Raw genomic sequence first — 25,658 nt, forward strand, 5'->3', positions numbered from 1 at the left:
CTTTTCCTGCAGTAACGTCCTGCTGGGCTCCCCCCGCTGTGGACAACACACACACACACACACACACACACACACACACACACACACACACACTGTGGAGGACACACACACACACACACACACACACACTGTGGAGGACACACACACACACACACACACACACACACACAGTGGTACTCCAGTTGACGCCTCCTCTCTTCTGATGTCTAAACGTAAATCAGCTGACCTTGTACAGAACCAGTGGGCGGAGCCTCTGACCCCGCCGCCGGACTCGTTCCTGCAAATGAACATGAGTTTAGTGAAACGAGACGGCAGCTGCTCATCCTGCCGTTAGAATGAAAGTGAGTCAGTGACGCCTCCTCTGCCCACAAAGTTCTCCTGTTAAAGCTTCATTCTAAAACACACTCTGCCTCTCTGAAGCAGGAAACTTTTCAAGGCCAGACTTTGGCAGTGGAGTTAGTTAACCTTGTCCAGAGTCGCTCCTCTCCCCCACTTCCACGCTCGCCTTAAATGATGGGCCTCTCATAGCAGCCAATTAGGCGGTGTCATTTCTGGAGGTGCAGTGGTTTGATAGATCATGCACCAGGAGCATGTGGAGGGAGAAGCAGCCAAGCATGCTCTGAGGTCAGCTCCATCCAACACACACCAACCTCCAGCATCAGACGGCCAAGGCTGTGTGATCAATGGGGAGGAAACTGTGCAGCTATTATTTATAGGATCACCAGGCCATTAGACCCAACTATCCACTTAGCCTTTGCCACTCACTGTTTCTGTGCGCCAGACTAGAGAGAATTGGAGATTGAGGACGGCGAGCTGGCCCATATTGTAGGAATCATTCTTTTCATTTATCTCCATCCACACTGAATTTACTGGGAGCGGCGGCGGCGGCGATCCAGCAGGGCCACCTGGCTGTGAAGGGGGGCGGCGGCACTGCGTTCACAAACTCTACTTATTCATGGAGAACCAGATTCCTGCAACAAGCCAGACGCTGCATGTGTGACTGCAGATGGTTGAAGGCTGTGGGGGGGGGGTCAGGGAGGCAGAGATGTGTCAGTGTGAGCATGTTGCTTCGGTTATTTTTAACCGCAGACATCTGAGGAACAACTGAACTCAACAACAACGTCTCAGTTTGAAATAAGATAAAAGTATGAATGACGGCTGGACTCTTCTGTGAAACTGTGAAAAGTGTTTCTGCAGGTCGGGGGCGTCCAACATGAGGCTCTGGTTCCACCAAACCACCAAGGAAATGTTAGTGCTGTGGATTAAGTTTGATTAATCACGATTAAATATCATTCATTTTTAATCTATATTAATCATGTTTCATCTTGCATGAAGAAACAGACATAGAAGGAAATATAGTATATGTTTATTAAACAAGAGTTCCTCTTCTTATCGTCTCATTGTCCACATTAATGTTCCTGCTTGTTGAACTTGTCCGAGAGGAGAGCTGAACGCTTCTTATTTCTAATGTTGCTGCAGCTGAGAGCAAACTGAAGAATCCTCCAACGCTCGCTTCGCATCAATCTAGGACTTTAAGCTGGAAGTACTTTGGTGAGAAGAAACTCCTTCCTGCAGAGTGTAAATCAAACTTTAACTGTTCCGTCTTGGTTTTTTGTACTGAAATTTCCCATTGATGAGGCCAACGTGGTTATTTATGAAATCGGCCTCAGCTCCAGTTGTTTTGGCCGAAGTATACACCCCCCCTCCTGAGCCGGGTTATTTCTATAATGAAGTTTTAACATTTGGCTCCAACAACCTTTTATTTAATGTCGATTGGAACAAAACCTGCTGTTTTCATGGAACCTGCAGGGATTCTTAAAAAAAAGGTTTTGTTGTAGCATGAAGATGTTTCAGCGGTTTGAAGACACATTTCTCACCATCAATATTCACATTTCAAACAATCCCAGTGGAGTCTGAAGCTGCCTGAAGTCTTGAGGTGGAAGCTGGAGCAGTGAGAGCAGTCAGCAGGACGCTGGGACCTCTCGACCTCCACTCATCCACTCACATCTGAGCCAAACAAAGTTCTTTATAAGCAGATGTATCATCTGCTTTCTGCGCCTCTAATGGCCCCTTTAATTATTTATGAGGATTGAATCTAAGCCGGCGTCTCCAGATATTTCTTTGTTAGGTCTTTGCCTCTTTGCAGCTTCAAAGGGATCATTGTGACTTTTGAGAGCATTATACAGTAAGTGCATCCTGATGGCGCTGTGCATAGAAGCTCGCCTCCATTATTTCTGCTATTTGTGGAGTTCAGATGATGTTAAAAGGAGCAGTGTATACCATTTAAATATATAACTGCTTGTTGCCCTTGGATTCACTGCAGAGAACTTGTGCAATTGGTATAAATTTCTTGGTCTTTCTAGACAAAAGCCACATTAAAAACTGATCAACTCAGTGTGATTGGATAAATGAGTCTATTTTATCTTTAAATTGCTGGACTATGCTTCTTTGACCTTGTAATTATGAGATCAGTTGGCCGAATGTTCAATAGAATCACTTCCTGACACAACTTAGTTGGTCAGCGAGGGCGGCCATCGAACTGACGTGGCCCAATATGGGATTGAACCTCAAGAATGATCGGCTTATTGATTACACAATGTCACAATCACTGATGACCGTGACGATGATGATGATCATGGTGATCTTCGTCATCAATGACAGTCTCTCTCTCTCTCTCAGGTGTTCATCAGAGTTATTAGTTATTAGAATCATACATTTCCTGTAAGGTGGATTCTGCGGTTTGCTTTTTGTGTTCATGATCATTATTTGTGCATGTATATATATATATATTTTAATGATTTTGACACGTTTCTACGAATGTTTTAACGTGAACTATTTTGATATGTTAGAGTTCGTGTTCGGGCTGAAAACGGTCCCATCTCACATCTTTTATTTCACTCCCCACTCGTCTCCTGTCCATTATCCTGAGGAACACACACCTTTAGGTGTGCCCTTCTTTTTAGCATATCAACAAGAGAAAACTGCTGAGTTGACATATTGAACCAACAGTCTGTCTCCGTGTCCATCCATCCCCACCCAGTTGTTTTTATCATTCTCTATCATCTTATCAACAGACGTTTGTCCTTCAACTCATTTTCATTGCATCCTTCATAATGGTAGGAACCAGTACAGTGCATTGATTTCCCATCGTGATGTCATAAATGACCAGAATCCCACCAATGGGAGTGTTTTTCACTTCATACGGAGTGAGCTTCTTTTAACGGTCTACATTCAGCACCTGTCCTGCTGCTCGACTTCAGCCTGTGTGTGCTCAGACTTTATCTCCCCGGCCTCAGCTAATGATTCCTTCCCACTGGACACTTTCCTTCTGCTTGACAACTTTCTCGACACCTTGCTGAGTTTCCCCCTCAGCTGAACGTGATCGAAACGCCCGCTAAGCAGCATCAGGAAAACCCAGACACTCAGCTGGTCGTGTGCAGCTAGCAGACAGGAGGAACAGTCTCTGGACCAGACTCATGAATGTTCAATCGGGTTTGTCTCTCTTGCACAGTAAAATAGAATTTCTAAACATCAGTAAGGCCGGATATGGGTTTCTCCAGCCCATTGGAAGTGCTGATAATCACCTATTTGTAACAGTAATTTGCTGACATACTGATTCAATTATGCTTGTTTTTAATAGTTTTCATCACTTTGTCAATCCTCATTTGGCAGAAAGGCTTAATTTAGGAATAACACATTTAATAAATAGTTCAAAGAATTGAGCATTCTCTTGTGCCACATCCTACAAGGGATTTGGAGACTTCAGGGTCATGACACTGCACCAGAGGGCGTCACTCACAATGTAAGAACTCTGGTTTGAATCCAGTCGGTCTGGAGTTTGCATGGTGTCCCTGTGTGCATCACTGGGTGCTCCAGCTTCCTCTCACACACTCCAGACCGACTGTGGGTTTTTAGGGACGATTCACTTTGTAATTCCTTCTCTGAACTCGTGTTACGTGAGGATGGCTTGCTGGGTAAAATGCATATGAATTGTTGGATGGATGAAAAGCTTCTTCAAATACTTTTGTTATTAAGAAATACTGAGACGGCAGTGACAGGCCTCCAGCAAACACAAAACTGCAGCAGATCAGCGGGTAGATCAGGTCGTCTCCTGATCCGATGGTTGCAGGTTCATTCGAACGTGTCCCACTTTCCATACACTGAAGTGTCTTTCAGCAAGGCACTGACGCCCACATTCCTCTGGACGGGTGGATGGAGCACGTTGCATGGCAGCTGTCAGCGCTGGTGTGTGTTTGTGTGAATCAGCGAACCTGATTAAAAGGTGCAATGTGCTAAAAAGATGAAGACATACAGAAAACAAAGCCTCGCTCAGTCGTCCCAATCAGATTATTCCTCCATCAAACATTCATTTCATGCTTTTTTAAAAGGGTTGGAAGAATGATGCTGACCGACTGTTTACATTCTTCCTTCAGCCTGGGTGTGTTTCATATTTCAGTGTTGTTCGCTGTGAGCTGACAGATGACCGGCTCAACTATGTACCAACATGTGAGCACACACACAGCACACACACAACACACACACCACACACACAGAACACACACACCACACACACACAACACACACAGCACACACACAACACAAACACACACAACACACACACAGAACACACACAGCACACAGAACACACACACAACACACACAGCACACACACAGAACACACACAGAACACACACACAACACACACAGAACACACACAGAACACACACAGAACACACACACAACACACACAACACACACACAACACACACACAACACACACAGAACACACACAGAACACACACAACACACACACAACACACACACAACACACACAGAACACGCACACACACACAACACACACAGAACACACAGAACACACAGACAACACACACAGAACACACACACAACACACACACAACACACACAGAACACACACAACACACACACAGAACACACACACCACACACACACACAGCACACACACAGAACACACAGAACACACACACACACACAACACACACAGAACACACACAACATACACACAACACACACACAACACACACACAACACACACAGAACACACACAGAACACACACAACACAACACACACACAACACACACACAACACACACAGAACACACACAACACACACACAACACACACAGAACACACACAGAACACACACAGAACACACACAGAACACACACAACACACACACAACACACACACAACACACACAACACACACACAACACACACAGAACACACACAGAACACACACAACACACACACAACACACACAGAACACACACAGAACACACACAGAACACACACAGAACACACACAACACACACACAACACACACACAACACACACACAACACACACACAACACACACAGAACACACACAGAACACACACAACACACACAACACACACACAACACACACAGAACACACAACCTCCTTGAACTCTGTGACTTCAGAGGTTGATGGCGAGCCGCTGGGTATTATTGGGAAAATGCACTTTCATTTGTATGTGTCTGTGAAGCTGGGGCATTAATCTGACTGTGGTTTTCCTGCGGTGGTGTGAAACTGTCCGACTTCAACACCGTGACAGTTTATTTCATTCAGCTATTTACACTTTGGAGTTTTCCCAGGTTTTTAATGAACACAGCCAAATGACATGAAATATTTATGTGTGTCTGCTGGCAGCTGAGGAGGCAGATGCATCTTTATTCTGACAAGTGATACGGAAAGAACAAACATTGTGTCGCTGGCTGCAGCTTCAGTATAAAACAATACATCTCCAAATAAAAAGTGTCACTTGGGAAAGTGTGTGAAGTTATCCTGTTGTGTCGCACACTGTACACTCTGTGTTGTGACTTACTTTCTATCAATACTGCACAAAGTGTGATATATATGAAACACAGAGGGACAGAGGAGCAGCTCACATTTTGAAAATAAATCCTAATAAAAAAGCAATTTGAGAGCAATAAAACCAAACTTTGATATAATTAAACACACATTTTACTGCCGTTCTTTTCCAGAAAGAGAATTTATAATGATAAGATACTATAAAGGACAGTTGTGTGAAGCCGGGCTCTTACTGCAAAATAGATTCAATTTCAGAATGTTGATTTAACTGAACCTAAAACCAATACTTTAAAACACTTTATAAGACTAAGATCAATATCTTTATATATACAAAGACATTGACAGTGTAACTGGCCACATTCACACCCATGTCATCATCTGTTGGTAAGAAATTAAAAATCTTTTCTCATTGTATTGAAGATAGTAACAATAAATTCACAACTATCATGTTTTTTTGGAAGAAATTAAAATGTATTGAACTTCTGTGCAAAAGCTGTAATATTAACATGTGAAAGGAACAGGATGAGCAGATGTTGGTCACTTGCTTTAGAAATCAGGATTTCGTCATCAGTCCATGAGCAGACATCCCGACAGTAAGAGGATGCGAGTTAAACTCCCTATGGCTGAGTTGCGGAGGAATAATTGAGAGGCGGTACTTGATCTGATCTCCTGAAGCCGTCGCGGCTGAACGAGCTTCGTCTCACTGGATCGAAGAAACAAACCTTTCCAGAGTCGGCACTCTGGACTCTGTCGGACATCGTCTGCCGTAAAGTTTGTGAATTTGCTGTGGGAGGATTTCATTTCCTCTGTGACATTGTGAGAGTCACATTCTCAGAAGTTTCATCATTAAACAAAGACAAAACTCTATGTGAGATAAGAATTACGGCCTTTAATGAATTTTTGGCCGGAGCTTGCTGATTAAATGAACCAAATGATTCTGAGCAAATGGGCTGGCTGCAGCCGAACCTCTGGAGACCGAAAAGTGTCTGATACATCCTCCATTAGCGAGCCTCGTACCTAAAGAAAGCTCCTTTTATTATCCGCGAGCTCCGCGGCAGGGCGGCGGCGGCGGCGAGGCATCTGATTTATTGCACATACTGTACGCTGTATAAAACCGCTTGTACAAGACAAGTGGAGGAGAGTAGTGCTCCAGCAAATTTGGCCTGATGTGTGGAGCCGTGAGAGCGTTGATATCATTCACAGCGGTGCTTTTATCCCGGGCTTAGCGACGTGTCCAGCGCAATTAAGCAAAGCTCAGACACTTTTGCAGTCACTGAGCCTCGATTATCATCAGACGAGCTGCAGGCCACGTCCCACCAGCTCTCCTCGCCCTTTTAGCTTTGTGGAAACAGAGGGTGGTAAAGCTGAATGGAGGAGGAAGAGGAGCGGGAGGAGGGGGACCGGAGAGGCTCTGCTCTGGCCTACTTTCTGATGTCGGACTGGGACACAGCAGGAAGCCGTGTGTGTTTGTGTGTTTGCCCTTCTTGGCCATGTCAATTGCTCTGAGCCCACTGGAAACATTCACTTCATAACAATAATCCATCAGTGAGTCACAACCAATCATTACATTTTGCAGAGTTACACGCAGCAAACAATTTAATCAAAAATCTTCACAGCTTAAAGATTTGCATTTATACCTGAACTCAGTAGAACTGCAGATTCTGCTGTCAAACATTTAAACCATCAACAGAACTGATGAACTGAAGTGTCTGTAGCCACCGACCACCGCGCTGACATAAGGTACCATGTTTAACCTGGTAGGACTTCCTCTTATAACCACAAACACATATTTCACTTGTGCAGATCAAATGATTTATTATGCATCCCAGTACGTCTCTGCAGTCAGTGACTCATTGATGCATTTAAGATCAAATCTTTGCTCACACAAGCTTATTTAAGATGATCACAAGATCACCTTTCAGTGTCAACTCCACTCTAAAGGTCGTCTATTTATTCATACACCAGGCGGACATCCACCTTTGCAGTGTCAGAGACTTTATTTGAATCAGTGACACAGCGTGAGGACGTTCATGACACATCCACCAGCAAACAATCCCCATGCATACTGTATTGGAAAAACACTTTATTCATTTTCATTCACTTTATGACTTCCAGAAGAAACCAAGCTTGAAGCTTCCGGGACCTTCATCGTTCACGGAGCCGCAGGTCCATTTCCTCAAGGCTGAGCGGCTTCGCTGTTGTTGACAGACATTAAAAGAAGGAGCATTAACTGTTTTTCAAAATTAATCATGTTTTTTTTATAAACTATAGCAGAAAGGAAGGCCACACATCTTCCTGAATCTTATTTTGAGAGTGGGCGGATGTGTTTTGTTATTTTCTGTCTGCTGCTGCATCTCAGCATGATTCACTGTGACACTAAACCTCATTAGAACACAGTTCCAGCCTTTAACACGGTTCCTAACAAAGGACATCAGAGATAAATCACCAAACAGCCTCTAAAATATATTAGATAATGAGACAGATGGTTTGTGCTTTGTGACCTGGTGTGTTGTCCTGCTAGAAAGCATCACAACATGGTAGGGTCTTCTGGGGACGGACGTCCAAAGAAAGTGGACAAAGGCAGAACAACATCGCCAGGTATTGTTTTTATCTGACTGGTCGTGTAAAAGTTGACATTTGTCCACAAAATGACCAACTTCTCTGCATCGTGAATTAAAAGGACAAAGAAAAGAAAAGATCTGTTGAAGGAACTGTGATGGACTGTAGACCTGTCCAGGTGAGCCTGTCTTCACCTGTCCAGGTGAGCCTGTCTTCACCTGTCCAGGTGAGCCTGTCTTCACCTGTCCAGGTGAGCCTGTCTCCACCTGTCCAGGTGAGCCTGTCTCCACCTGTCCAGGTGAGCCTGTCTTATTGATTGGTGACTCTTAATTTACTTCAGGTGATTGTCTCTGTGTTTTCCCTGTAATTGACTTTTGGTCGTAGAGCTTTAGCTGATTATTGACGGTTAACTGGGACTGGTTACAGCACTGCAACCCTGAACAGCATAAGATGGATGGATGGACCGGACCAGTGACTCAGGTGTATGTGGCTACTGGACCAGTGACTCAGGTGTATGTGGCTACTGGACCGGTGACTCAGGTGTATGTGGCTACTGGACCGGTGACTCAGGTGTGTGTGACTAGTGGACCAGTGACTCAGGTGTGTGTTGCTACTGGACCAGTGACTCAGGTGTATGTGGCTACTGGACCAGTGACTCAGGTGTATGTTGCTACTGGACCAGTGACTCAGGTGTATGTTGCTACTTGACCAGTGACTCAGGTGTATGTTGCTACTGGACCAGTGACTCAGGTGTATGTTGCTACTTGACCAGTGACTCAGGTGTGTGTGGCTGCTTGACCAGTGACTCAGGTGTATGTTGCTACTGGACCGGTGACTCAGGTGTATGTTGCTACTGGACCGGTGACTCAGGTGTATGTTGCTACTGGACCGGTGACTCAGGTGTATGTGGCTACTGGACCGGTGACTCAGGTGTATGTTGCTACTGGACCGGTGACTCAGGTGTATGTGGCTACTGGACCGGTGACTCAGGTGTATGTGGCTACTGGACCAGGTGACCCGGCCGGCTTCTTTCCCAGCTATGTTTCTCCTGTCAGCTGGAACAGGCTCCGCCCACCATTACTGTCCACAAGATGAAGTGAGCACATGGGTGATGGACGGGATCCGTTTTCAGACCTTGCAACTTCAAAGTTAATCCCACCTGAACAGTTCGAGGCTGTTAATGAAAATAAATTATGGAATTTCACAGTTTCCATCTGCATTGCTGATGTCTGCACAAAACAGTAATATGTCAGGAGTTTGTGGTTTGGAGATGCACGCGATGTCCGCTCTTCTTTTCTGCCTCTGATGGTGTTTGTGACGTGAGGTTTCCTTACAGGGAATTACTCACATGCTTGACACACTCATTAACTGTCTTTGAGAATTCTCTTGTTAGTGCTTCTGCCTGCACTTTATTGTTTATTTTATATAATGGCCCTGAGTATTGAACTCCAGGCGCATCTCTAATCAACACAATAGCTCATCCGCCTCCTTCCCTTGTCAACAGCCCTTAAAGTAGTTGAACAATAAACACAGGAACTGCAAGGTAACACTTAACATGACAGATGTGCAGCTTTATGACAGCTGCTGAGCGCTTTTAGTGGCTGCACTTTAATTTCACTTTGATTGCACGTTGAATCCTTCTGGCTTTTATAAACGACTCCGACTGAGCAGTGAGCGCAGAAAAATCACGTTTTTCATTTACAATTTCATCCTGTAAATTGTGTTTGCTTCTTTTTGTGACTTCCTGGAAGTTTGCTTTTTTTACTGCACAAAAAGGAACGCAGCATTTAGTTTTTCCATGAGCAGCAACACTGGTTTGGTTATCGTCAGGTAGTAAAAACTGAGGTCATGTGCTTTTGTCAGACTCGACTTTGCAACCGTAATGCAGATTTTAACAAGGTCATTGTTGACCATGTTCATCGTCGGCTCACTCAATAAGCATTTTTGAGTTGAGCACTAAAAACGACAATCCCATGTTACTTAATATATTGTTGTTTGATACTACAGAGAATCTACTACACTACTCTCCTATCAATATGTGTGTTCAGTTCTGATGTTATTCAGTTTTAAACCCACCTTATTGTATCGAAGTAACAATGAAAAAACTCCTGGCGAACGTGGCGGTAATGAGAATCTCAGGTAGATCATGTCCACCAGGTGAAGATTAAAGATTTGGCTGGAAAAATCTAGAGATGTTTGAATACATTATCCATCAATCTTCTTTAATTTAGCTTTTGGTTTCCAGTCAATTTTAAACAGTTTGAACTCGTGTCTCTCTGCCCCCTGCTGGATTGAACTTTTTTAATTTAGTGTATTGTGATATCATTTAATTCATTGTTCTGATATAAGTCTGCTTTTATGTTCATGTGCTGCACCTTACCTGTGTTCGTTTTGAAAAATATTTCAATAAAGAGTACGAATAAGATGAACGTACTCTTACTTCTGGGTTAGAACCCTAACCCTTTGTGTGTAACTAGAAGAAAATATGTAAGATATGAGCAGCCTCCGCATGTGTTTATAGTTGTTGGTCTTTGAAATAGATATCTATATTAAAAATAGAACCGTTTTAATGTCAGGTGTTTGGTAACTTGTATTCACTGCTGCCACAGGTAAAGACATGCACACACATTTAGATCTTAATGTTTTGGAAAAAACCCTTGATGGGTGTCATTCATGCTTGTGTGACGATTTATTGTGCAAAGCTCATGACTCAAATTAATGAAGCACCATCAAACCAAGTGACCATCCCTTGTTTTGAGGCTTCTACATTATTGCCCCCACTAGGGGGCGCTTGGTGTGGTGCATCGGCCTGACATGAGCAGATACATTTGCGCAGTTTGTAAATCCAGCATCTCCACCTGGAGAACAGGGTGAACAGGTCTATTTAACAGAGGTCACAGCAAACCCCGCTCACCAGAGGTCATTTAACTGCTCCTGTTCACCACGTCTCTCCGTCGCTCCATCACGGCAACGCCGACGGCTGAATGTGTGTCGGGAGGCGGGAAGGAGCCGTCAGACAAACGACTCAGCAGTTACACTCAGACTGCAAAGCAACGATGATGAGTGTGTTTAGAAGTCTAATGCCCTCTGGAGCAAGTCCAAGCTTGTATATCACAACTATTTATGCCTTACAAAGTGATGTGCTTCTTAATTGTGCTGCCCTCAACTAAATAACTCTGGAGGAGAGGATCTCCTGCTTGGATGGCAGCTGCTGCTTCGGAGTGGAAGAACCACTCGGCTGCTTTTCCTCGGGGGTCAGACAGTTAAGTTGATCGTTTTGGACACTTCAGGACGCCACTGAATTAGACAGATGCTAAGTTGGACGATAATGTGGAAGGGCATCAAATTGGCTTTGGATTTTGAAACACGGAGGACTCTCCATTGAAGTGATGACTGTTTTTCAGTTTGAATTCCAAGAGCCAGAATATTGAGAGAACCAGTCGTGTGAATGGTGTGTGAGCAGGTAACATAGAACTCTACATTACACACTTTACAAAACAGCCTGGTGGTGTCAGACCAGAGAAACAAATCAGAGCAGAGACGCTGCATCAACACAACAATGTATTTTCAGTTTTAGCATCTCCAGACCAAATATTTCTCATTTCAAACTTAATATTTAGATTCTAAAACAAAGGGTACAATGAATACAATGGAAATGAAAACTTAAAGGAGACATATCATGCTTTTAAATCCTTCCTTTTTACATATAAATCATACAGTTGTGGTCTATACAACGCGAAACTGCAATGCTTGGGTCTGAATTCCTCATTATTAGAGCTCCACAGGCCCCTTTTCTACCCCTTTTCTGATGTGCTTCTGAGAGCAACTTGTTCTGGGGCGGTCTCTTCATACCCCGCCTCCTCTCCAGGTTGCAGAGGTGACACTCGGTTCAACGCCACCCTGTTCGGCCATCTTTGTAGTTTGATAGAACAGATACAATTATCTAGCGGCGCAGAAACTTTATATTCACACATTATTTACAAAATGTCAACAACGGAAGATTTGTCCATCCAGCCATACATGTTGGAGCCAGAGTCGGACCCGGCGGAGCCAGATGAAAATGACCATGATGCACCTGAAGAACAACGTCTTCATATGGATGTAACGCAATGGTGTGTTACTATATTTACACTAACTTCTCCATCCATGCCCACTACTACAATACTGCCTGTATTACAACGACTATTTAACACAGAAGTTACATTCTAATCTAAAACGAGCACACAGCGCTAACATATGAAGACGGTGCAACTGCTAATGCTAACAAAACAATGACAGGGACGTCTTATCATCACACTTTTTAGCGTTATATACAGCTTACCGAAGTGCTCTGTTCGTCGTCTCCATAGATAGAAGGAACTGACCGCTCAATCAGACCAAGTCTTTCGGCAAATCCTTCTTTATACTGGCGGAGGTTGCTGAAGCAGTCGTCCTTAAAGTGATTCGCGCACACAAAAATGACCTTACCCACAGATGTGGGTACATTTCTGTGAAATATAAAACTCAACCAGGCACTTGGAAAAGGTTCTGATGCTGGGAGACGGTGTAACGAAGCTTGTGGGTTACTACATCCAACAACCGAACATTTCCACTTATCCTCTCGTAACTTCGGTTGGACTACAAAATCGCAGCGAGAAACAAAAATGGCGGATTGCTCGAAGTGTCGATGTCCTAATTTGGCAGTTCCGCTGAGAATACTGTGACGTCATTGTTCAAAAAACGTAATAGAGAATAGAAAAATCGAAACCGATCGCAAAATATGACCAAAACAGAATATAAAGATATCAACGGAGCACCTGAAGAGACTACTTTGAACTTTTCTGTACTTCTAAACACTCTAAATATACAACAACATGCATTTAAGGGCTAAAAAAGTGGATTTAGCATGATATGTCCCCTTTAACATGCTCATGCTGAGGTGTTTCTTTTCTATTAAATCTTTACTGACTGATGACATCACAAAGCAACATGAAGTGACTATATTGGCTGACATCAACCATCATTTCCCTCCATTTTGTTATTTTTATGTCTTTACTGATTCTAAATACTTTCTCCTGCTCTTTCATTCAAATCAGGACATGTTTAGCTCCTTTTGAGTCTTTTGCAGTCCTGCTGTACATTTAAGTCACTAAGTGTTTCCCTCCATAGAATTATTGAGCAAAACAAGTCAGTTTAACCTTCTCTTGGTTTGGACTCTTTCCACATCCCCGCCGCCTCGACGATTGACTAAGTAAGATGTTTGGGTGGATGAAGATAATAGACGTAGTATTATGTTGCACATTATAACAAAGTGATCCTCCAACTCGCCGCAGCATTTTGTCAACAGGAAGTAATTCTGCTCGTCCTGAGTGGTGAACGAGGCTGTCTCCACACCACCTCCACACCACCTCCACACCACCTCCACACCACGTCCAGCGGCTTTCAGAGTCCATCCAGTGAATGTGGCCCGGCTCACAGCGCTCCAGTGTGTTGTTGTTGTTTCTTAGGGCTTCAGCTTTTGTTGTGTGTTTTGGCTTTTTATCCCGTTGGAGGATCAATGACCTGTGACTGAGTCCGAGCTTTGTGACAGCGGGCAGTTTGTCCTGCTCCAGCATGCCGTGATGCCCCGGAGATTTCATTGTGTCCTGCAGATTTAAGACAAATCATTGCAAACACTGCAACACAGCTGCAAAATACAGCCCCGTCCTTTGTTTGGCGGTAGCGATGCTGTTCTTTTCTTGGGAGGCTTCTTTCTTTTTGTCTTGCTTGTGAACATAGAGCTGATATGACCTGCCAAAAAAAAAAAAAGGGTCTGTTTTTGTCTCATCCGACCAGATGACATTCTCCCTGAAGCGCCGCGGCTCATCAATATGCATTATAGCAGGTATACACCAGACAATTGCTTGTAATTTAATCCCTTTGTCAGAAGGACCGAAGCGTCTCAATGATCTGTAAGTGTACCCACACATTTATTTATGACTCTATACCTTCCCCAAGGTAGCAGAAAAAAGAAAAAGCTCATTCCGACAGTCTGGAAAAATTGCCATTGATTGTCATTTGTCATATCCAACATTTCTGTCATGACTTTGCAGTTGTGCTGTTTTGGGAGGCGGGTCAGACCCCCACAGTCCAAAAAAAAAAGAAGGAAAAAGCATCGTGGTGCAGCCGGAGCCCAGCCAGAGACTGGCAATAAGCCCGGGACAATTTAGGCAATCTTTTTAATGTAGCTCAGAGCATGACCTTCACACAGGGTCGTGATACAATTCACTTTAGCTGCTTGATACTGTACGGAGCACGCCCTTATCCTATTACTGTAAGTGAGACTGTGTCGACCACAGGATGCGTGATTCAGAAATAATACCAGCTAGAGGGGCCTCCGAATCAAATATACACTATTTCATTTATTTATTGGACCTAATATGCACACATTTCCCAAGCTCATTTGGCCACATTAATAAACACACACTTTGAAAACAAAAGTCTTTTTTCTTATTGAGGAAACAGTAATCCAGCTTCACCATTCCAATAATACGCCACTATATTCTGCTTTTTTGTTGGCTTTTCCACAGATTTCCTTTCTGATGCAAGACCAAGTAAAACCAAAACAGCAAAAAGCATATTGTTATCTGAAGTGATCTTTTAGATGACACAGACAGAGACATTAAGTCCACGTAGTTCACAAACAGCCTCATTGCTGTTTTCAGTGGAGCATGACTGAATTTATTCAACTGTAGTCCATATTACTCTGGGAGATAGAATAAAAGTGAGTTCCTGCCTACCAACAGGAATCTAGGTTAGTAAATTGTGTAATAACATCATACTGATGTCACAAGCTTTTCTTCACGCTCCACTTTTACCTCTTTTAGTGAAGCTTGTTCTGAACCAGTGTCTAAAATCTAAAAAAGTGCTTCTGTAACTTGGATTCATCCGATTTCGGTGTAATTGTTCCACCATGTGAATGGCAGCGATGTCACTATAGTCCCACCTGAGCTATTGATTACTTCCTGTTCTGATCAATCAACTTGTACGCAGTACAATGTGCAGTGAAATGTTTTAAGCACAGGTTCCGAAAACAACAGTTTTTATAGAATGGAACGATAAAAATAAAAATCAGGAACACACAATAAGGAAAATAGTCTGCTAAATGACAACATCATTAATAATAAAGAAAATTAAGGCACACGGAAAATCTAAACTAAATAGATGAATAAAGGTAGCCCAGTGTCAAATACTGCAAGAAAAGAAAATATACAAGGCAATTTGCCGGGTCTATTTTCTTCAGTTCAGCAGACGGACAGCCTGAGGAAGAAGCTCATGCAAGACGGTCTTTCTCGTGGGCGCAGTGAGACGACGTGACGTAGAGCGCAGTGCATTCTGGGTAATAACAAACAAAGCTAACCGCGCCAATCAGAAGAAGCAGACGCAGAAAGAAAAAGTTTGAAAATATCTTGCGGGCAGACGTGGAGGAGAGAGGAGGAAGAAGAAGAGAGGAAGACTCATGATATCTGGTCTGAAGACCCCTCCCCAAAACTCCCTAACAGTGAACATTACCAGAGGAATGCCAGAGGAGTACGTGAACATTAATTCCACCCTCATGTGACATACGGGCCGGGGGACGCTGGACTCCTAATAAATGCACCGTTTGGGTAAATTAATGGCCCCGTCAGCATAACTGCTTAGACTTAATGCATCACTGTGGTTATCACAGGTATTAGGGAGCTCTGGTGGCTCGTTTCCCTTTTCAGGTCACGACTGCTTGTTTGTCTGTTTCGCCCGACACACAGATGGAAGGTCTGAACACTCAGTCAAAGCAAAGTGACTGGAATCTTCCTCCTACTGAACTCTTTATTTTAACTGAGAAAGGAGACGGGTTGGTTCTGAGTCAAACTGCTGCTGATTTAATTCCGACGTCATGCTTCTCAGAACTCTCCTCAGGAACGTCTGCATCTATTCACACGTGAAATGAGTGGCTGAGGTGATTTGCTGACTCGGGTTCCAATGAAGAAAACAAATATGAGCTATGGCGGAGCCGCAACAGTGACTACATTTTCTTATGTGATTTTTTTTTTTCAATAAATATGAAGTGAAAAAAAAATCAAATAAGAGAAACAGTGATTGAATAAAAGGACGGAGGTTATTTGGGGCAGAGAAACGTTTCTTTGTGGGATTTGGCTTAAGATGGGAATGTGTTGATAGGCACATTCAACACGGGTGTTTTGGTATAAACTAATTCCCTATTGAATATTTCTAAAGAAAAATATCACATTCAAACAGGCGTAGCTATTTAAAGACATGAGGACGAGCCGTCAAATCAGATTTTCACTTTCACTTTATGGAAAGAAAATATCCCAGTAGTGACTTTATCACAATATGAAAAGAAAATGATGGGAAATGTAGATTTATTTTGTGTTGTTTTGAATCTACACGTTTCTTACTACCTGACTGTGTACTGATGGTACACAGTGTGTTCAGAGTATTTTCTCATTGAGCTCCACCTCTGACATGCTTGATGTAGTACCAAGCTGAGGTGGAGAATATTGTGTAACTCGCTCTGTTGCTGCTCAATCAGCCGTGACCCACAGAGGCGTGGACTCAGCCAGACTTCCCATGATGCTCTGGGTTCATCAGCAGCAGATCATTTCCATACTGGAAGTTTGACCTTCACAGGACGTCGTGCACCGCGGCCTCTGTTGACCCCGGTCCTTCGTCACACTGGTTTTCATGGAGGCTGAGCTGCAGGAGCTGCTCCACCCACTCAGTCATCTCAGTCCTTCACATTCAGACACTTCAGGCCTCGACAGCAGCGGAGAGCAAACTGCTTGGCTCAAGGGCCATTCTGACTTTTAAAATGTGACGCCGAGTTCCAGATGCATACATGTGGGACATAAGCATAACAAAGGCTTTACAGTGTTCATACATATGTTCACTTTGAGAGGGAATAGTGTCGTTCAGCACCATTTTTTACCCAGTTTGGCAGAACATTTTCACACATACTGTATAGAGAACTGAAATAGCATTCTCCTCTCACACAACCACAACTTTTGAAAAATAAGGAGAGAGAAATTACGCATGCTAAAATATACAGACTAGAATCTAATTTGAATAAGTAACAGCAGAAATGTAATCAGGTTGCTTGTCCAAAAATGAGTGAGAAGGAGAACAATTTATTAAATCCCACCCCTTCTCCATGTATTATTCTAGTTTTATAAACATTATGTATATAGATAGATAGATAGATAGATAGATAGATAGATAAAATAGTATGTTCTCAATCCAGGACTTGTTATTTACCAGTAAATCCAGTATATTATTAAAATATATTCCCAGTAGAGAGGGGTGTAACCACTACATGTCTTCACTTACTGTTTGTTTGATCTGTAGCTGCCAGGAAATGACCTCTGGCTCCCGTGGAATCACGGGAACTTTTAACAGGATGAATTTCTCTTTTATTCTGATTTCACTGCACGACAATTCAATCTGAAGTTATCAGTGCATAAAATCCAGTTGAATCATTTCTGTGTTAAAAACCATGCAAGTGTTCCATTGACCTGTTTTAAACACACGTGACAGATGAGATGTAATGAGTTAATATAACAGTGAACACGTATGCCCATTGTCCTCTGTCGTCCTTCCCTCTCACTTCTGCCTCTCAGGCTTCAGGTCCGCGGGCCGGCTGGTAGTTTGGACAGGTCGTTCAGATGGAAACGAGCGTCTGACAGTTATGACATCGAGCACCAAAGTTTGTGGTTGAGAAGCAGGCAGAAGCCGCGGTGAGCTGTCCATCACCTGGTCTGAAGTGAACGCCGCACGGTGAATGGAAAAACTCCACAGCGATGAAACGACGGCAGAACCATGAAAAAAGACCCAAAACAATAAAAGAGCCCCGGAATGGTAGAAAGTGTGTGTGTGTGTGTGTGTGTGTGTGTGTGTGTGTGTGTGTGTGTGTGTGTGTGTGTGTGTGTGTGTGTGTGTGTGTGTGTGTGTGTGTGTGTGTGTGTGTGTGTGTGTGTGTGTGTGTGTGTGTGTGTGTGTGTGTGTGTGTGGTGACTCATTTAATCCCCAGATTGACACACCCTGCCTTCTAGACAGCGACGTCCGTCTCCTCACAAGTTCTCCATTTCCTAATCTGCAGGGATTTTGTTTCTCTGCTCATCGAAGAAACATTCTGACGTTTCTGTTTGTGTCTCTCAGTTACTTGCTAATGATGAGGACTGTAAAGTGTTTCCTCGCCTGCAGAGCCTCTCCTGCTCCTTTTAACGTCATCATGTAATCTGCAATCTGAAAACCATCCATTTCCTCTGAATATTGACTCGTGTAACAGTGAGCGTCACCCAGGCTGGAGGAAGTGAACAGGAGTCATGTTTGATCCTTTTTTAAATCTGAATTACTTGTGCGACGCGTCAACCCTTCATCTATGGTAACGCTCACGTTTCTTCTTGTGGAGTTAAAACAACAGAAACAAATGTACACAGATATAGACCCGTTAGAGTTACTCTACTGGAATCCACAAAATGAAAACTGTAGGATCCAGTTTTAGTTGATGTCCATCTTGTATACTCTGCTGGTCGCCCAACTTCCACTGGGGAAGGAAGTAAATGTGAGCTCTCTCACCTCACAGCGAGAAGGTCACTGGTTCAGAAGGTTCTGGATAATCTGAGTGGACTTGGCCTGATCTCCCTGTGTGTGATGTCAGTGAGTCGGACTCAGAGCTGGTCCAAGCCAGTCGGGTGTGAAGAGGCTTTCTTCACACTGCAGGGTCCAAATAGCCGGAGGAAGGAGCTGATGGCTGCATTATACAGCTGAAACATAATGCTGAATATAGAACAATAATTTAGCGCCTCTTATTTCATCAAAGCAGTAAAATAAAATCCCTCCACCCGAAAAAGAAAACAAGACGTCCTCTAACCCAACCCTGAGGGTTTGTTCGAGGCTTTTCCTGCACTTCAGTTAGAAGAATCCGATTTACACACAAGATTAAATGAAAGATCAAACTGAGTAAAGTGTCTGAAGGCTTCTGGTTTTGTATGTCGGTGTTTGGCTTCACTGTTCATATTTTAGCTCGAAGGTCCAAAAACACACACACAAAGGGAACCGCGGCTCAATGAACAAGTCCCTCTCCAGCTTTAAAAAAATACACAATAATACTGAATTAGCAGTAAATCAGCCCGGAGGCCGACACTGTGGCAGCAGTGTGAGCAGGTGAAGAACTATACTCCCGGGAAATCCCATTATTTAACACCTAAACACACACAGTGCACCTACTGAGTACTTCGGAGTTCTACTGTACTTCTCTGCAGCTCCGAGCAGCCAACTGCTCCAGACTGGTGACGTCAGGGACAAACTCCTGATGTAAGAAGTTCAGTGAGTTGAGCTTTCCAGTAAAAGAGTATTAAACTTAAGATGATTAAAATCACTGTAAGTATCTACAGTAGTATACAACCAAGCTTCCAGCTTGTGTAATATGGTTTTAATGGTTGGTGGTGGTGGTGAGCTCAGCCCTGGTCAGGCCTGGTGACCTGGTCTCTCTCTGGTGGACCCAGGATATCCTCCAGCTCACTTCCACTTGTGTTCTCATTCTATGTCTTTCTTTTGTTCGCCAGTCTCCGGTCCTTAAACCAAACCCCGCTCACATCATGTCGCAGCATCGGCGGTGAATGGGAATGGTTTTACAGTACTTGTCTTCTCGGAAGCGAAGACACACTTGACATAACGTTGACATGAACTCTGTTGCTCTGCTGGGTGGCGTCTAATTGTGGAACAACGAGCCTCGTGAATTTTTAACGAGGTACACGTGTGGCTTCAGCCGCACAGCGAGGAAAGTGTTTGCTTACGGTTACAGTTTCACCTCCTGAAGCTCCCGTCTCCCAGCTTCCATTCCACCTCGTGCTTCTGAGGGGATTGACAATTTATTGGGATTAAATGTTGTTTGCCATCTGTGCAGCAGTGATAAGAAGAGAATATATGGTATGTAAAATATGTATCCCTCCGTCTTTCTTCCCCTTGCTCTCTGGAGGGATTTAGCTGCCGAGGCATACAGTTTGTTTTTATGACAGTAACAACATCAGTCAAACCAGATTTTCTTTTCAATAAAGTTCTAAAAATACATATTAAAGGGGATCATTCCAATTAGCCGCCAAGCATTTCGACTGGTGATATGAAACACCTGATGTGGAGACGGAGGAGCAGGTGAGCTGGTTTCACCTTGCAGGCAGGGAAACTTTGCTCGTATTCAAGATGAAACTGCGAACGGATACCCTCTTCTTCATCGCCGCTCTCTCTGACTTTATAGAGAGAAGTAACCGCAACCTCAGATATTGCATCTTCACAACATTTTCAAATAGAAACGCAAAACTCTTGTTGTCTAAGATTGTTTGGGTAAAAAAGAGAAGATGGACTTAGTAGAAAAGTCGGTTAATATTTCATCATATAACCTTAAACATCACCTTTGTTGTAATAAGTAACTTCTGGTGCAGATAAGCAGTTTATTGAAATTACTAACCTGCTGTCCTGATGTCCATTGTGGCTGCCTTTTACTAATGTTCACCCGATTTTGAATTTGAGCGGTGAAACGTTGAGGATTCAAGGTATTCACACTTTACCGACGTGGTTGCCTTGTTTTTCCTGGAGACTCTTCCAGCCTGTCAAGGACACTGAAGCTGATGGAGCAGATTCGCTGCTCAGGTTGTGTGTTGGCTCTCATCCAAGTAAAGAAATTCAGCCTTCGGTCTTCACACTCGAGTGGGCATCTCTGTACATGCAAGCATGTGCTCTTGTAAAGTCTGTGGGCGACCTTAAACTCTCTCCACATCACTTCCTGTCTCTCGCCAAACAATCATGTGCATTCTATAGAGGAAGTTCCAGTTCAGGCCTCTCCGCTGTTGCTGTTATTTATAAAGGTTAACGCTGAGCAGTGTGTCGGCCCAGGGAAATACATCTACAGCTCAGAGAAATTAATTTGCTGCAGATATTTGAAATGAAAGTCTCATGTCCAGTCCATCATAGTAAATTGATCATCTTAAGCATCCCACACACACTGAGCCGTTATTTCTGAAAGGCTAGCACCAGTGTATCGATCACACACACACACACACACACACACACACACACACACACACACACACACACACACACACACACACACACACACACACACACACACACACACACACACACACACACACCAGTTATTTTTTCCTCCTCCCCTGACCATAGCTCCACAAATGCCCCAAGGATGCCATTGACCCTGCTGCCGCCACTGAAGTGGAAGTGACTGATGGTGCAACAAAAGCTGTGACAGCGTAAATGGAGCTGAGAGTCATTCAGTTGCAAAGCGCCGAGCTCCTGTTACACAACCCCCCCCCCCATCAAAACTCCTCAAATGTTTCTATCTCCTGCTCTTGTGCACAGCCCAAAATGGGGCTTCTGAGAGTTAAATAAACTTAGATGACAGACACTTGGCAGCCAAAAGCACAGTTTGCACCAACGTATGATTTTCTTCTTCTCCCAGTTGGCACCCTCACTCCCTCACTCCCTCACTCCTGATTTCCACTTGGTTGCTCGGGCTCGGGCTCGGGCTCGGGCTCGGGCTCGGGCTCGGGCTCCGTCTCCACGCGATCCTGAGATTTGTCATGAAAACACAGCAGATGTGTTGCTCAGCAGGAACAGTCAAAGATCAGTGGCCGAGCTCCTGTATCAAAGCAGCGTTTTGTGACTGGCGAAACCAATCTGTTGTAATCGCTCTGGAGTTCAGCGGTGGAGTTTCAGCCCATTGTCTCAATCAGTTCTGAATGTCACAAACCAAGCGTGTGGGCAGATTAACAAAAGCAACCTGAGGACTGCTGGAGAGCCGCATTTGCATATGTACAATGTGTCTCCTTACTGAGCTCATTGTAAAACTGCCAATAATCCAAGGAGGCTTTTTAAGGTGATTGCTAATAGTTGAAATTGTGTTTTTCTTGTTCTGCTTGTGAATATATTTTTTACTGTGTCCATTTTTTAATCGAGTGACATTTATATTAACCCTGCGATATTCTGCACAAATTCAGCAGCCTCTATATATCAAATATAAACAATCACACAATATATAAACTCATATTGATTATCATTTCTTATGTTAAAGTTGGTAAAGTTTATTCACACAAGGCCGAGTTTTAGGAGCCAGTTTTTTTTAACACGGGTCTCAGAGTGGGGAAATGTTAAAATGTTAGTCGGCTTTTAAAGGTAGACAGGCAGGATGCACATCTGCAGGAAACGATGATGTCATCACGCGCCGTGACCCTCTCCGCGGTGTTGTTTAGTAACCACAACAAGCTTTAGGTGGAGCTGCAGCAGGTTTATTTCGGCGATATGTTGAATTTCTTCTTCTCTGTGTCTTCTTCTGTGTTTTTGGTGTATTTGGTGAGTCACAGTGCCCCCTAAAGGCCTGGCATATGTACTACATCATGTTGAGCTGTGTTCATAGGGAACCTTTCTGAGCACACCGGAGGAAACAAAAGATGGTTCTGGCTTATGTGGACGGGGCTTTAGTCCACATGGGTCTGTGTGGAATCCCTGCACTCTACCTGAACCAGAGTCTGTTTCCACACCAACAGTCTGTCTGCTGGTTGTTGCTCTCTGTCTCCATCCTGTTCTTTCCTACTTTTTTACTCTTTCTATTCTTTAACCTCTAACCAGAACAGTACAAATTCTCTACCTTTGAGTCTGGTTCTGCAGAAAGTCTCCATCTGTGAACCTGGTTCTGCTGGTTTCTTCCAGTTAAAATGGAGTTTTTCCTTTCAACTGTCTCTTCTGCTTGTTCATGTGGAATTGTGTTTCTTGTCTCTGTTGAAATTTATTTTGGAGGTATATCGAGTTGTGAAACCCAGATATCACCACCCCCTGTAATTTCCTCCAGACTATCTACATCAGTGTTGTTTAATCCTGGTCCTGTTTGGCCTCTGCCCTGCGAGTTCTAGATCTTTCCCTGCTTCACTAAGCTCAGAAGAAAACCTTCTCCTAATTGCAATCTGGTGTATTGCAGCAGGAAGAGACCAAAACATGCCGAACGGAAATTCATCGTTCACACAAAAAATAGTTTGGACCATAAACCAGCTCAGTGTTTGTAGCCAGAAAACAATACCACAGTAAAAACACACTTTCTGTGTAGTTTGCATGTTCTCCTCATGTGAATTTCCTCCGGATTCCGATAAACAACCCCCAGGCTCCCTGAGCAAGACCCTCGGTCGCCATCAGCCCACCGGCGGGTCACTTCGGTGTAAGAAATTTCCCCTGTGGAGACGAATAAGGGACTAATAAGAGGAGCGTTACGCCAAGAGATAGACTTTCTTCTGGGTTTTATTCTGACTGGCCGTATTTCAGAACCCTCAGTTCCCAGGGGACCTCCAGACATTCCAATCGCATCCCAAATCACGTCCACTGGTGCCTCTCAATGCAGCTGCACTGCGACTTTCTTGATGAAGTCTGAAATTCTGCCTCGAAAGACTTTCTGCCTCGTAGCAAAGATAAGTCATATTTACAATTTAATCCCCTCAGTTATGACCAAGGATGATAGACAAACTGATTTTTTTGCCTTATAGCTCAGCTAACTTCTTGGTATCTCAACCTCCAGAGAGCGAGACCGACCTGGAGACGCTCTCGCTGCCTTCCCGAGGATCTTTTCCCATGACTGGACTACAAACTCAGTGCTGACCTGATAACAACTGATTCACACTCTGTAGATACTAACATGAGTATTGAACTATTTTCTCTTGCTTATTTCATGAGACTTACCACCATAACATATCAGTGGCCTGAGACTCATTCAGTGTTTCTACTTCAGCCTTTTGTGGCTTCAATGAGTTTTTACAGGTTTACGTTAAAACTCATTGACAGCTGCTTTCCCTGATTAGTTTCTCTTCTTTGTTTGAAGCTCTGCTCAGTGGGATGATTGTCCACTGAAGCCAAGCAGTGGCGGAAAAGTCATTCACAAATCTGCCATGGATAGTAAAGAGTGCTTATGAGACAGAGAGAGGGTTCGTGAGGCCTGACATACGTCTGCTTGATTGTGTACATTCTGTTCAGAACTCTGTCGACACTCTTACTGAATTTAAAAGAAAAACAAGGTCTGACTTCTTTTTTTCCGGTTGTTTCTCTGCAGGTGTGCTCAGGGAGACGTGGTCACACACACAGCCTGGCTAAATCGTTCCAGCATACTGTACGCCGGAGAAGACAAGTGGTCGGTGGATCCCAGAGTGAGTCTGGTGACCCTGAATCAAGACGAGTTTACCATCAAGATTGAAAATGTGGACATGACGGATGAGGGGCAGTACGTGTGCGCAGTCCAGACGAGCAGTCGGCCGAGAACCACCTCGGTGCACATCCTCGTCCAAGGTAACCACCAATCCCTCGATACGGAAACAATATGGCCGCCGTTACACTGCTGAACGGCGCCGTGTCTGCAGAGACTCTGACATTGTGATTAAAACCAGTTTAAAAAGCAACCACAAGTAAAGGGGTCATATTCTGAAAAATCCACTTTCTGAAGGTTCTCCAGCAGTACTACTCGTCCCCATACCTGGACTGACGTCCCAGAAGTGAAGACAGTCTTTCCTCTCTGTCCCTGGCTTGTTCCAGGTTTTAAAAAGTGTGTTGCTCCAAGCAGCCAATCAGAATCAAACCCTATATAGTGTCATCGGGGGTTTAGCCAATCCCAATCAAGGTAGGCCCTCCCTTTGACTCCTCCCACAATTAGGCAGCTCTGCTCTGGCATATGGCACCACGAGAGGAAGTACTTCCTCCTCTTCCCAAGATGGGCATGTGTGGGCGGAGCCAGTCCAGCTCACACAGACACAGCAGATTCTGAATGTAGCTCCTATGATCCAATATTCAAATGAGGAAAATCAAGGAGGAGCTAGAACCTTAGAATACTGAAGGTTTCTGGACCGACCAGACCAGGAGGAGGAGGAGAACAGGAGGAGGAGGAGGAGAACAGGAGGAGGAGGAGAACAGGAGGAGGAGGTGAACAGGAGGAGGAGGAGAACAGGAGGAGGAGGTGAACAGGAGGATAGGACCAGTTTAACAGATTCCATATAAACACATTTAGCCTTTATTGGGCAAGTGAGCATATTTGGTGACATTTCCACCTCAAACATTTATAAATTAAAGACAGTGACAGAATCTAGAAATATATGCTGAACACCAATATGGTGTGTTCAGTAAATCAACCCCAGGATAAGTTTTTTTGTTGGTAACACATGTTTATGTGGGAC

General features: G+C 43.9%; 1 protein-coding gene across 5 annotated transcripts in view; it reads left to right on the forward strand.

Annotated features, from left to right (window-relative positions):
• The window catches only part of ntm (neurotrimin), a 490,004-nt gene that overhangs the window by 405,941 nt on the left and 58,405 nt on the right, over nucleotides 1-25,658 (forward strand). For all 5 annotated transcript variants that reach the window (XM_080483529.1, XM_080483527.1, XM_080483528.1 and 2 more), the window contains one exon: nucleotides 24,548-24,780. In XM_080483529.1, coding sequence (XP_080339655.1) covers nucleotides 24,548-24,780 — 233 coding nt within the window. The remainder of the gene's footprint in view (nucleotides 1-24,547; nucleotides 24,781-25,658) is intronic.

This window comes from Lipophrys pholis (assembly GCF_963383615.2).
Source record: "Lipophrys pholis genome assembly, chromosome: 16".
NCBI lineage: Eukaryota > Metazoa > Chordata > Actinopteri > Blenniiformes > Blenniidae > Lipophrys > Lipophrys pholis.